This window comes from Pyxicephalus adspersus, chromosome 4, assembly GCF_032062135.1.
Source record: "Pyxicephalus adspersus chromosome 4, UCB_Pads_2.0, whole genome shotgun sequence".
Taxonomy (NCBI): Eukaryota; Metazoa; Chordata; class Amphibia; order Anura; family Pyxicephalidae; genus Pyxicephalus; species Pyxicephalus adspersus.
The window spans coordinates 86,299,145-86,312,680 of NC_092861.1; the positions used below are offsets into that span (position 1 = coordinate 86,299,145).

The following is a 13,536-nucleotide window of genomic DNA, read 5'->3' on the forward strand; positions in this document are numbered from 1 at the left end:
CCAAGGTTTTACCTGGGGGAATAGCAGATTCCTGAAAAGAGGTCAAGGCAAGGATATGGGTCGGTGGGATAAAAATCTCTGGCTCAGCAGTGGTTTCCGAATCCTGTGGATCGAAAGAGCGGGAGAGAGTGTCAGCTCAGGAGTTAGTGGAACCAGGTTTAAAGGTAATTATAAAATAAAAATGGGAAAAGAACAAAGACCAATGAGCCTGCCGAGGGTTGAGGCAACAAGCAAACCGTAGGTATTGGAGGTTTTTGTGGTCAGTGAAAATAGTGGCCATGTGAGGAGAGCCTTCCAAAAGATAACACCATTCTTTGAGAGCGAGTTTGTTGGCCAGCAGCTCCCTATCTCCAATGAAGTAATTCTTCCCTGCTGGGAAGAACTACCATGAAAAGAATGCACATGGCTGTTGAGCTTTGATGGGGGTCTGGAAAGGAATAGCTCCCACTTTGACTGAGGAGGCATTTACTTCTATTGAGAAGGGCTTGGAAACATCTGGCCTAATCAGAACTGGGCCAGAAAGAAAGGTCAGGAGAGTCAGGAGAGAAAATCAAAATGTCATCCAAATAGACAACAACACAGATGTAAAGAAGGTCACAAATACTTCGTTGACAAGGTGTTGGAAGACAGCCAGGGCATTACAGAGACCGAAGGGCATCATCAGATATTCATAATGCCCATCCCTGGTATTAAATGCTGTCTTCCATTCGTCCCCCTCCTTGATCCAAATTAGGTTGTAGGCCCCTCAGAGGTCCAGTTTGGTGAAGATCTGAGCACCATGGAGAGGATCAAAGAGCTCAGAGATGAGGGTCAGTGGGTAGCAGTTTTTGATAGTGAAGGCATTCAAACTAAGGTAATCAACACAAGGACAAGGAGTCCCATCCTTCTTTTAGACAAAAAAAAAAAGCTGCGCCAGCAGGGGAAGATGATTTACGTATAAATCCTCTCTGCAGATTCTCCAGGTTGTATTCACTCATAGCCTTCATTTCCAGAAAACTGAGGGGGGTATACCCGACCTCTGGGAGGTGTGGAATTAGATATGAGGTCTATCATCACACAGACATAGGAGCAATGGGGAGGAAGTTGCTCGGCATGGCTTTTGGAGATGACATCGTGGAAGTCCTGGTACTGGATTGCAATGGATGTAGCCAACCCTGACATGGAAAGGGCAAGAGGCTTGAGAGGTTGGAGCTTGGTCAAACACAGAGAGTCACAAGAAGGACCCCAAGCCAATACCTCTGGAGTAGACCAATCTAACACTGGAGAGTGTTGTTGAAGCCATGGGAGTCCCATGATGGCTGCAGATGAGGCCTGGGGAAGTAAAAGGAAGGTTAAGGTCTCCTTAAGTAGCACACCTAACATCATTTGCATGGGCAAGGTTTGGAAGAGGATAAGTCCAAAGGAGGGAATGGTACCATCCACCACAGAGATAAGCAGGGGTTGAGTCATTGGCTCCATAGGCCAGGCGTACTCCTTGACAGGAGTAGCAGGGATGATATTGCCTGCTGCCCCAGAGTCGATGAAAGCCTTCAGGGCAAGTGTGGACGTTTTGTTGTGGAGCTGACTTGGTATTAAGGGACGGTGAGTGGAGGGGAAAGAGGAGTGACCTAGCATTCCCCCCTCGAAGCATACTAGGCGCTGAAGTTTCCCGTGACCTTTCAATCCACAGTACATGCAAAGACCTGAAGATAGGCACCGGGATCTCTCCTCAGCCCAGTTGCATGGGTACTTCTGATGAAGGAGAAACAGGGGCAACTGGAGATTCAGGAGTAAGATTTCTCCTGGAAACATGTATCAATCTGGGTAGCCAGGAAGACCACGTCATCCAGAACAGTGGGAATTTTTCGACCAGCCATCAGAAAGGCTCTGCCAGAAGGTAGCGTGGAGGGTCTTGTTGTTCCAGGCAAGCTGCGCCGCCAAAGTGCAAAACATAACAGCGAATAGGCCCAAGGTAAATGACTCTTGGCGGAAACGCAGGAGAGCACTGGCTGCTGAGGAGGCCCAAACGGGTTAATCAAAAACCCTCCTAAAAAGGCTCAGGGAAACTTCAATGCTACAGGTGACCGGATCATTCCTTTCCCAGAGCGGAGACGCCCATGCCAAGGTTTCCCCAGAAAGAAGGGATATCACATATGCTACTTTAGCCCGTTCAGTGGGAAAGCTTTGTGGCTGAAGCTCAAAATGTTGATGAAGCCACAACAGGTCTTGGGATCCCCAGAAAATCATTGTGGGGGTGGTAGGTGAAGTGCAGAGGCCTGGTATAGCAGGAGACTGGGCCAGGACCGGTGGTTTAGCAGGAGCACTGGAGGGGACCAGAAGCTGATCCATCATGTGAGCACATGAAGCTGGTGAAGTACCTGGGTTTGAGTAGCTTCCTGGGCATCAGCCTCTAGGGAAGTAGTTGGTTGGGATCTGCGGAGGTCTGGGAGGGTGTATACGTGGTTCGTGCAAACTGTCACGCATGGAGAGACCGGTCCACCAAGGGGCGCTACGGCTTGCACAGAGGTGGTGTGAGCCCTGAGAAGGGCCAAGGCGCAGAGTCTAAGCAGTAACCAAATCTTCTCCAGGGCCTCTGATGGTGAGGATGTTGAGGCGCTGGAAACTGCCAGGTTGCCATTCTTGGGCACACTGAGGTGGGCAAAACACGGTACCAAATAACAAAGCAAAAGGATAGTCGAGGAAGGCCAGGGTCGAGACAGGCAGCAAGGGAGATCAGGTGTCTGTGCTTAAGTGAGGAAGAGGTAAATGTGACAGCTCACATGAATGATGCTCATAAAGCATCACCACATTTTATTAGTATATAAAGAATTACATTCCCTTTTATATAATAGAAAAATGTTTATATTTTTTTATTTTTGGGAGGAGGACCGATCCTCTTCCATCTTTACTGCCATGATGGTAAAGACTGAAGGGGAAATTCACACTTGTATCACATATCCCAGGTGGCTGTGGGCTGCTCCTTCTGTGCATACTTGACATTGGTAATGCATTATCAGGTGGTTTTCTATAATGTAAAAAAAGTGCTCTATCTCACACATACAAAGTCAGATTGTAACTTTTCTTATTTTACATTTCAGGAAGACAAACCACCTGATTGGGTGATGTGAGGAAGCACCTGGAAGAAAGAGCATGGCAGTGCTGAACGAAACGCATGAAGGAGTGTGCATCGGAAAGAAGAGGGAAGCTGAGCCAACGTGGGATATACTGGACTCTTTACCTATATAAAGGAGACCACATCTAAAGTTAGGCTGAATTCACACTGGCGTTTCCATTTACAGCAGGCTTTATCACCTGATCTTGCGCCTGTGAAGTGTGAGATCAGGTGACATAGCCAGAAGAAGGAAAAAAACAGCAAGAAGGAGGCACCCGGCGCTTCTTTCGACGAGGGTCGATTCTAGGACAGTGCGGGAATCAAACGAGGATGAGAAATCGGGGACTCTGTGGAAAGAAAGGCTAGTGTGAGTTTTTGTTTAGTTCCACTCTACCTAGGGAGACAATCCAAAACTGTAAAAAGTTTAAATGAAATGAGTTAATCTACCAAGAGCTGTTGAATATGAAAAGCTTTTCAAGGTCTTTGTCATTAAAAATTTGCCATTAAAACATAAAGGCAAAGACTTCTGTGTTATGGCCTTTTTAATCCAAATCACAGTAACAGTAGGTGTGTTTGGCAAAAACTGAAGACAGCATTTTAGGTGAAGAACTTCATAGCAATTGTAAAGTATGGTTTTAGTTTTGGGTTGCTTTGCTGCTTTAGGACCTGGGCAACTATGTCCACTATCAATTTTGCATTATGTACATAAGGATATAAGGATATCAGAAAGGGAAATTGATTTTTATTAACACAGAAATTATAATAAAGCCCACTAACAAATCCTTATACCAATGCTTCCAGCTGCTTGTGTAATGGTGTGGGAGGATATTCTCTTGGCACAATTTGAGCCCCTTACTACTGACTGTGCAATGTTTTAAGTGGCTCCTGCAAACAGTTAAATCTGTAATCTACAAATATACTGTGCATACTTGCACAATAGAGCAGAAGCTCACCGCCCACCAAGTTCAGTACTACTTTAAATGCCACAGCATAAATACCACATTCACTACTTTAGTATTGTTGCTGGCCATGTTCATCCCTTTTTACTCCTGGGTATTAATCTTCTGAAGGCTATTTCACGCAGAATAATGCACCAATGAAAGTTAAACCATGTTAAACTGTTTTTTTTTTAACATGACAAAAAATTCACCGTACTCAAATGGCCTCTCCAGTTATGGTTGGTGTAGTGTCTAACACTCTCACCATGCAGCACTAGGGGACTTATATTGTGTTACTTCCCACACCTCCTCCTGTGTCACTGTCTGTATCTGTCTGTCATTTTCAACCCTATTTAATGTACAGAGCTCCGTAATATGTTGGCGCTATATAAATACTGTTTATTATTATTATTATTATTATTATTAATAATAGGGCCACAGGTTCAAATCTCGACCAGGACTCTATCTGCATGGAGTTTGTATGTTCTTCTTATATTTGTACAGATTTTTATGGGTGCTCCTCCCAAACACATGCAGCTGGATATATTATATTTCCCAAATTTGGCCTTAAATTAACCCCACACTACTCATCTAGCAAGAGTGAATCATTGGTCATTATTGGAATCTAGGAGTGAATCATTGGTCATTATTGGAATCTAGGAGTGAATAATTGGTAATTATTGGAATCAAGGACTGAATCATTGGTCATTATTGGAACTTAGGTGTGAATTGGTGGTCACTTTTCCCAGACAAGACACCCAAGAATATCTCCAATAATAATAATAATAATAATAATGTGTTCCTATGACTACATAGTATTCCTCATTAGATAACATGCACTGTTATTGCAGGTTTCAGTACGTTTCCCTCATGTAGCTACGCTGTAGTGAGCCCTGCACAGTCACTATACGCAGTAGAGGAATCTTGTACATTCACTTTGTAATCAGCAAACGAATCGTACACCTCTACTACCTGTTTTCCGAGCTCCCACACAACACGTAAAGCCCTGCCAACACTGCAGCCAATCACAGCTCTCAGACCACAAGCATCTCCATTCCTACTGGCTGGAATCACACAGCTCGGCTATTGGCTGGAAGAGACCGCTGGGCGGGGATAGACGCGGAAGGGAAATGATGTTTGGGGTAAAGTAGTTCATCTACACACTTCCGGGTTATTGTTCGTCACAACGATTGACGGTGGGTAGTGCCGTTTCGCACGGTGCTGTGGAGAGGTATGTTGTTGTGTCAGTCGAGGGGTATTATTGTAAATAATTGTTTTGCTGAGTGCACGTCATTCTGCTGAAAAGGGGCTCAGACCTATAGGTCGTCATCAGTCCCCCCATAAGCAGGAGGGGGGAGTGGGGAGTGTGATGGGTGTAAGGGATGGGGTGACTTATCACGTGATCATTATTCCACATCTGTGTTTCTATGGCAGAATGAATGTAAAATAACGAGTAAATCTAGTATATGAGCTGTTTTATCTGCAACACATTTGTCATCCTGCTCTGCTGACACTGGAATTGTGTGACCCGGGTATCAGCAGCATCTTCAGTGTCATCTCACCGCCCCAGCCAGGGCCTGACTTCCCATGTTATGGTGTGTTACTGGGAAGACAGTGCTAACCCAGAAATGATTTTAAGCTGGGTGGCAAGAAATTGTAGACGGGTGGCGGCACCTGTATTGTGACCCAGCTCATCCGTAACCACCCAAAAACAGCCGGGTGCTTACTGAAAAGTGCAGGGTGGTGCGCCCAGCTAAAATGGGCTGGGGAGAACACTGGAAGAGATTGGGATGTGTTACGGGCAGGAGATCAGGATTTGTTACTTGGTAGAGATTGGGATGCGTTTCATCCCCATCTGTTTGGGGCGATATTTCACATAACAAACACACAAGAACAACCAAGTAATGTTATTGGTCCAAGGCAGATGTGGGGAAGGGGGGTTCAGTTCAGGGGCCAACCCATGGACTATTTGATTTAGTCAATATTTGACATCTGCTTTGATTATAATCTTTATCAATTAGTGGTAGTTTTTCCTAAGCATTATCACTCTCTGTATACAGTCTGCCCTGTACATAAATGTGGTTCTTTTTAAAAATGAAAACAAAAAAGCTATCTACTTTGTGTGCTACATACCCCTATTTAATGTACAGAGCTGTGCAATATGTTGGTGCTATATAAATACTGTTTAATAATAATTATAGTAATAAATGGCAAGCACATACACCGATCAGAATATTTTTGTGATACTGGTGCTGTAATGTGTACTTTTTAGGTAAAGCAGAACAGTGCTTTTGGTTTTAGCATCTAAGACATGCAAAGTACAGAAGAAAACAAAAAAAAAAAAACTCCTCCTCTTTAAAATTTTGTGTACACGCCTGTGGAACATACTCATAGAGTTCCGGGCAAAGAAAAAAGACACCCGGAAGGACAAATCTGCCATAGCTTACAACTATCTTGTTGTGGAAAGAGCCAGCTGATCCCCTTATAGCAGCAATACGTCACCTGATCACAGACACCTATGTTTCCATAAAACCCTTTTATGGCACCCCAAGCAAAGTCATGAACCAGCTTCTGTGTTTCTGCCCTCACACTTATGGCCAATAACTATTCTAGATCGCTCTATTATCTAATAACAAGATTCAGGATGTTATGATATGTGGTGATGTGCCAGTCCAATGTCTGTGCGGGCATACAGTTGTTGGGATTGGTGAGTGGGGCTTTATAATACAAAATGTGTGGTCACTAAAAAGATGGTGCCTCTGAAATGATCTGATTTATATCATTTGAATACATTACATCCATTATTTCATGTCTATAATTGTAATAAATGTCTATAATTTAGCTTCAAATACTGATTTTCCTATGTAATGTAACTTGCTATGTTTTAAATCTTTACCAGGATGGCTGGTTGTGGTGAAGTTAGCCACACTGCAAATATGTTACCCACAAACAAGAAACTAGGAGAAGCTTGTTCCAATGGTGCCCCAGGCCTTGCAGTCCCTGAATGTGCTATCTGCCTCCAGACCTGTGTTCATCCAGTCAGTCTTCCTTGCAAGCATATATTTTGTTATCTGTGTGTGAAAGGAGCCTCATGGCTTGGAAGGAGATGTGCACTGTGCAGGCAAGAGATCCCCGAGGACTTCCTGGATAAGCCAACTTTGCTTTCTCCCGAGGAACTAAAATCTGCCAGCAGAGGGAATGGAGAATATGCTTGGTACTATGAGGGAAGAAATGGTTGGTGGCAGTATGATGAGAGGACAAGCAGAGAGCTGGAAGATGCCTTCACAAAAGGCAAAAAGAACACCGAGATGTTGATAGCTGGTTTTCTTTATGTAGCTGATTTCGAGAACATGGTGCAGTACCGACGAAACGAGCATGGACGCCGCAGAAAGATGAAAAGGGATATTGTGGACATACCAAAAAAAGGTGTTGCTGGGCTACGACTAGACTGTGATACAGCAAATGTAAATGCTGCTCGAGAAAGCTCAGCTGACGGTGCAGATAACATAGCAACATCAGGACAGCCTACTGCTATTTTGCCTGTAAGACCTCATACATCCCTTGGTGGTCAGACTGCAAATTCACCCCCTGCAAACTCGCAAACTGATGGAACTTCACTTGACAGTGCGTTTTCCCAACTTCAAATCGGGGATCAGGATACGAGTAGAAATAACATGGGGGAAGGTGAAGAAGGACTTCCACAGCTTGCAGGCAGAGTGCCACCTCCTAATACCACTGTAGATGACCCTGAATCTGATGACAGCAGTGATCAAGGAATACTTTCACTTCCACAGAACCCATTTCTTGTTCAGCAGAGACACACCGTTATAGGGGCCATGCAGCAAGCACCAGATCATGTGGCTGCAGCAGCTAACGGTGCACAGAGTACCAGTGTGAGGTCTAGGAGACCTGATGGACAGTGCACGGTCACTGAAGTTTAAGTAAGTGAGGTTCCTGTGCTTTTAACAAGCCATGCAAGGTGTCACTGCTTTAGGATTGAGCTCAGACCTAGACAGCGGGTTATTGAATTAAAAAAAAAAATACTGACCCCTTAACATGAAGTATATCTTGATTTCTTTCATTTTTAAGCTGGAAGGTCTATTTATTAGTAGATGGGTGAAGAGATGGAGTTGGAGTGCTGAACTGGCCTATGTGATTCTATCATATTATGGTTCTGTAAACTGGGAGGTATGGTTATTTGTTTTCATCAGACAGTAACTAAACAACAATATTTATTGATCTTGTAAAAGCAAAATAATCAAAGTCCAAGGTGTCATTTACTTACAGTATTTATGGCTTCATTGTCACAACTCAATGGAAGTTGGATAATCAATAAGCTTTTTGATGCTACTGGTATCCATTTTTTTTTTTTTTTTGTGAATTAAAATCTAATACGACTGCTGTATAGCTCCTTGATCAGACTGGGTTCTGGGAGTTCTGAAAAAGATTTATCCAAAGCACTAGGAATAGACTGTGAGATAAAAGCATGCTGCCATTGCACCTGAATATGCTAGTTGTTTGACTTTTATATTGATCCAGTGTCTTTAATTCTTTGAAGACGCTGACCCAGAAAAAGTTGCGCTCTAATCATCTTATTTCATGAAGGTCAATAGTAACAAAGAAATCGTCATACAATATATATAATTATTATTATATATATAATATACATGCCACTATACAGTTACATTACATGTTTAAATTAAATATTTTTTTTTTAACAGATTTTTGTGTTTTGTTATTTAAAGTTTATTTTTAAATGTATTAAATATCAGTGAGTTGTGCCTAAGAGTTATAGCTTACAATGAAAAATAAATTTCCTTGCAAAAAATTGTACTGCTTTTTGCATGGAAGTTTTGAGGGAATTAGACTGCTAGGGAGGTTAAGTTCCACCAAGCACAGGGGAAGCTGGGATGTGCCGGGTATCCTGGCTACCAACGCAGAGCTGTGCCTGCATTTTGACTGTTCCACGTAGCGTTCAGGCAGGTAAGAATGCTTATTTCAGAAGGGACATCACCTGCCCCTTTGTGTAATATAGCTCTGACTGATCACAAATATTTATAATGGAACTTTAATTCCACTTCTCCGAGTATTGGCATACATTCATATGCACATATTCTGTCTTTTTTACTTGAAAGATGTGGTTTGGAGGACATTTATGTGGGTTTAAGTTCTTTAGCACTGTTTATCAATAAATGATAAAATAAATACTGCAAATGTGCACATACGGTTTTACCCACCTGACATGTATAGTGGTCCATTGACTTCGTTCATCAATCTGCCATGGCTATGAAAGGCATTACCTGATTTCTGTCTCTGGAGCAATGACCCTAAATTTGTTAAATAGTCATTGCCATGGCACTAGATCGTGGCTTAAGAGTTGTTTTCTTTAGGACACAATCATGTTTTGCTATGCAAAAGATTTCATTTAAGCATACCAGCTAGTTCTGAATATACAGAGCAGAACTACATAATGAGCAATATGGATGAACAGTCATTACTACAGAGACAATAAATAACTTTTATGTTTATCATGGTGAGGGAGGATAATGTCTTTCCTGTATGAATATTTCAGCATGTTACAGAGCAGTGCAGGAAAGCTGACATGTATGAAGTGTAATATTCTGTCTTATCTGAAAGCAAACAACCCAAAACATTCATACATTTGTCCCATGGATGTATTTTCTTTGCTTGGTACCTTTTTATAACAAAAAAGTTTCTGCCTATAGATTGTCCTATTTATTCTAGTGGAAGAATTTCAGTACTGGGTATTTATAACAATGTATTGCAGTAATTGCAGTGTAGTTATTAATATTAAAAAAACAAACTTCTTTAGAACACAAATGATAGAACACCCACCTCAGTTTTTAATAATAGGTTCCTTTGAAAAACGCCAGTCCTCCACTGACTGGTTTGGACCGTAGTGACTTCCTTTATTGCCAAGTTTACCACTATCATTCATAGCTATTCTCTGCTGCCTTGAATTCTATGTTTTAGCTGTTTACTGTAATATAAAAATTCCAGAAATCATTTGAAGTACGGTGTATACTGGATATTCAATCCAAAACTGTGATCAAGATGCATTCTAATTTTGTTTTTGTCTGGCTACTATGACATTGCATTGATGTAAGTAGTCATTTCATTTGGATGACATGAAACACCACAGGCCTGTTCAGCACTTCATGCTTCTGATCTCCTTCTACACTTTGTCTTTTCTTGTCTGTTGTATGTGTGAGTGTGTGTGTTTAGCTTTGTAATTGCTTCTCCTGGTTCTTTCTAAAGGACAAATACATTCTCATGTATTTCCTTCACTATGTTTAGGCCATCAATTGGATGTGACAGGCTGCCATTCCATCTAAATATGCTACAGATAAATGCAAAATTCATATTCATTAAAAAATTAAACCCACAACTACGGTTGCAGGGCTTCACTTTGACACTGTGTAGCTTGGCATGTTTTCCAGTCTGTTGTGACATTGTAACTGAACTAACATCTTCATTGGCAAGAGAGAACCACCATCTTAAAGCTCTCTGTACTGAAGCCCAGATGTCCATCAATTAACTCTGCATGAGTTTGACTACAACAATGATGATCCATATTTCAAAGCCCAGGAGCTGAGTAAATGTTATTTAATGACATGTATTTGTAAGTTTAAAGTAATGTGGTCTAATACGCAAATGGCTTCCATTTTAGATCAACCTTCCAGCAGCATATGTATAAAGAGCTAATATTGTTTTTGTTGACAATTTTTACACCTTTTCCTTCTTAGACTTTGCTGTCTAGTCTGTATTTAGAAAATTTTCCTTCAAGTCGTCTTGTTTTTGTTACAAGATTTGTAATTTAATAAAGATTACATTTTATCAGCAAAATGCTTTTCTAGTTATTTCTATTTAATGTTTTACAAGCATCTGGTGTGTGTGCGCATATATATAATCTGTGTGTGCGCACACAGTCACTAGAAGAGGAAAAAAAAATACAGAAAATTTCAGTTCCAAGGATTTGCATGTCGGGAAATAAGAAAAAAAAATCACCAGGTCCTTAGCAGGTAAATACAACTTCAGAAGAACAACACATGACATGGTTCACCGTGCCAAGTTAAAATGCAGAAGCAGTTTTTGAAAAATTAGGTGCACCCTGCTCACTTCTATCGGAACTAAAATATTAAGGCTGGGTACACACCTGCAATGGTTCTCGTCCAATAATCAGCCCAGGGCCCAGCCCAGCCACAGTTGTTCTCCCCCTCCCCTCTCCATAGAGCAGAACGGTGCAGTATGTACAGCACTTGTTCCTGCATCTTGCAGTCGTTGGAAAGGATTGTGAAAGATCCTTTCCAAAGACAATTATTGTATGTGTGTAGATAGCCTAAGTAGCAGCCAAGTTCTACTAATCGAAGGCACTTGATTCATTGATCATCTGCAAATTTTGGTAGTTCCCAGGTCTGGAGCATTCAGATGTGTGTTAACACAATCCCGTAGAGAAAAGCTATCAGCAATGATTCTAGAGAAACAATTGTTGCTACCCATTAATCTGGGAAGGATTATAGGGTAATTTTCAAACAATCTGAAGTCCATCACACTACAACGAGAAAGAATATTCATAGGTGAAAAACATTCAAGCCAGTTACCAATTGTCCCGGGGTGAACATTACAACAAATTTGCCAAAGGTCAGACCATATAATGCTTGGGTAAATTGCAAAAATCCAAGAGCTACATCTCAGACTGTACAACCGTACAAATAGAAAATGATAGAACATGTATGAGAAATATAGTAGAAAGCCTCACCTCTCTAAAAAGAATATGGTGGCATGGCTTAAGTTTGCATAGTTGTTTCTGAGCAAACCATAAGACTTTCTGAACAGATAAGACCAAGTTGGAAAAGTTTGGCCATAATGCACAATGCCCTGTTTGATAAACACCTCATACTGCCAAGCATGGTAGTGGAAGAGTGATAATTTTGGTTTGTTTTGCATGGTCTAGAATGGCTGAAAAAAAATCAAGGTGTTGTAATAGCCTGGTCAAAGAAAGTCCAGACCTTTAAAAACAAATGCCTGCAAACCTCAATGAGCAATCAAGCTAATAAATATTTAATCACCTAGTTTCACTGATGGATTTTGCATTATAGCTCCATTTTTGTTAAATAATTCTGTTGTGTGTTGTTTTACATCTGAGGTTAGATTTGATTATCTAGAACCTGCTAAGTACCAGATGCTTTTTATGTTCTGATAGTTAATGACTAAAGCCTGTATATATAATTTCAACATTTTTTTCTTCAGTGGATAACAGCACCCTATTCTGTAATTATTGGAAAGATATAACAACTCTATTGTTCCTTCTAAGATAAGCCAATTGTAGAACATTGAGCAGTCATTAGGCCTTTGTTTTAAGGTCAGGTCTGTAAATTGAGGGGATTGGAAACAGATGCCCTGCAGGCTTCCAGTGTGCAATAGCTGAAGTGAACAACAGAAAACCAAGAGAAAATAGTGGTGGTGTGAATCAGAGAGGTTATAGGCTCACTTCTGCATCAAATTTTCTCGTATTGGACATTTTGGGAGTGATAGCTTTTTTGTTCTTAGCAGCCTTTTCTGAGGTTGGTGTACCTGACCTATCCTGGCCTGTCTCTGTGAGGGGAATAGAGGCACTGACTGTGCTGAGGTGGAGGCTTGTGTCTGAGACTGAAGACATTGCAAATTTAGCATCCCACTGAGATTCCATTCCTGGAGCAGCAGCAACATAATACTGGCAGCAGGATCGGGACTCTGACACAGTCATGCTTTGTACTGGGTCTCGACAGGAGTGTGAAGAAGCAACTTGGGTCCTTCTGCCTGCAGCGCAGTCAGGCACTTGTGTGGACTGCCCTGCTTTTACCTAGCTTTCTGGGACTGGGTCCTCCAGCCTGCAAATAATGCGGCGCAGTCAAAAAAAACGGCCAGATTCGGCCCGCAAGCCTTGTGTTTGACACCTGTGCCTTAAGGCAACAGTGATTTTGGTCTGTTTTCATATCTTGGCACTGTAAACATAGCCAAAAGATAATGCAGTAAACAACAATTAAAACAATAAAAAGAAAACAAAAGCAGTGACCCAAATATATGGAAAATACAAGGAAAACCTCACAAACCCCATAGGAATTATTCTCAGCATTTTTCCTATGTGATCAGTGTCGTGATAGTAAAGACAAAACAAAGCAGTTTATATAATTGCAAATAATCAAGTATAAGCTTGACCTGTTCTGCTACATACAAATAAAACATGGGGGGCTTTCCTACCTAGCAGCATTCTATTGAATTGCAATATGGACACACAAAAAAAAAAGTTTGTGTTTTTGGAGGCTATAATGCATTAAGCATGTTTGTTTATCAGAGGAAAGTTCTACTAGTTTCTGTAGATTTTCAATTACCTTCCCCCCAGTTACTCCATCAATACTTCCAATCTTGCTCAGCCTTTACCAGGTTTGAAGTCTATTTTGCTTGGCCAAGTCAGAATGATGCAACTCCCACAAATGCTCACTGAAA

The 13,536-nt window shown here is 41.5% G+C and overlaps 1 protein-coding gene across 1 annotated transcript; it reads left to right on the forward strand.

Moving 5' to 3' along the window:
• The first annotated feature begins 5,127 nt into the window (after positions 1-5,127).
• RNF146 (ring finger protein 146) lies at positions 5,128-10,896 on the forward strand. Its single transcript, XM_072408870.1, has 2 exons — positions 5,128-5,260; positions 6,929-10,896. The coding sequence occupies exon 2, from the start codon at positions 6,930-6,932 to the stop codon at positions 7,968-7,970; it is 1,041 nt and encodes a 346-aa protein (XP_072264971.1). The 5' UTR covers positions 5,128-5,260; position 6,929; the 3' UTR covers positions 7,971-10,896.
• The last annotated feature ends 2,640 nt before the right edge of the window (positions 10,897-13,536 follow it).

Excerpts from the sequence above, each read along its gene's own strand:
- RNF146 (XM_072408870.1), top strand. The coding sequence starts at position 6,930 with ATGGCTGGTTGTGGTGAAGTTAGCCACACTGCAAATATGTTACCCACA.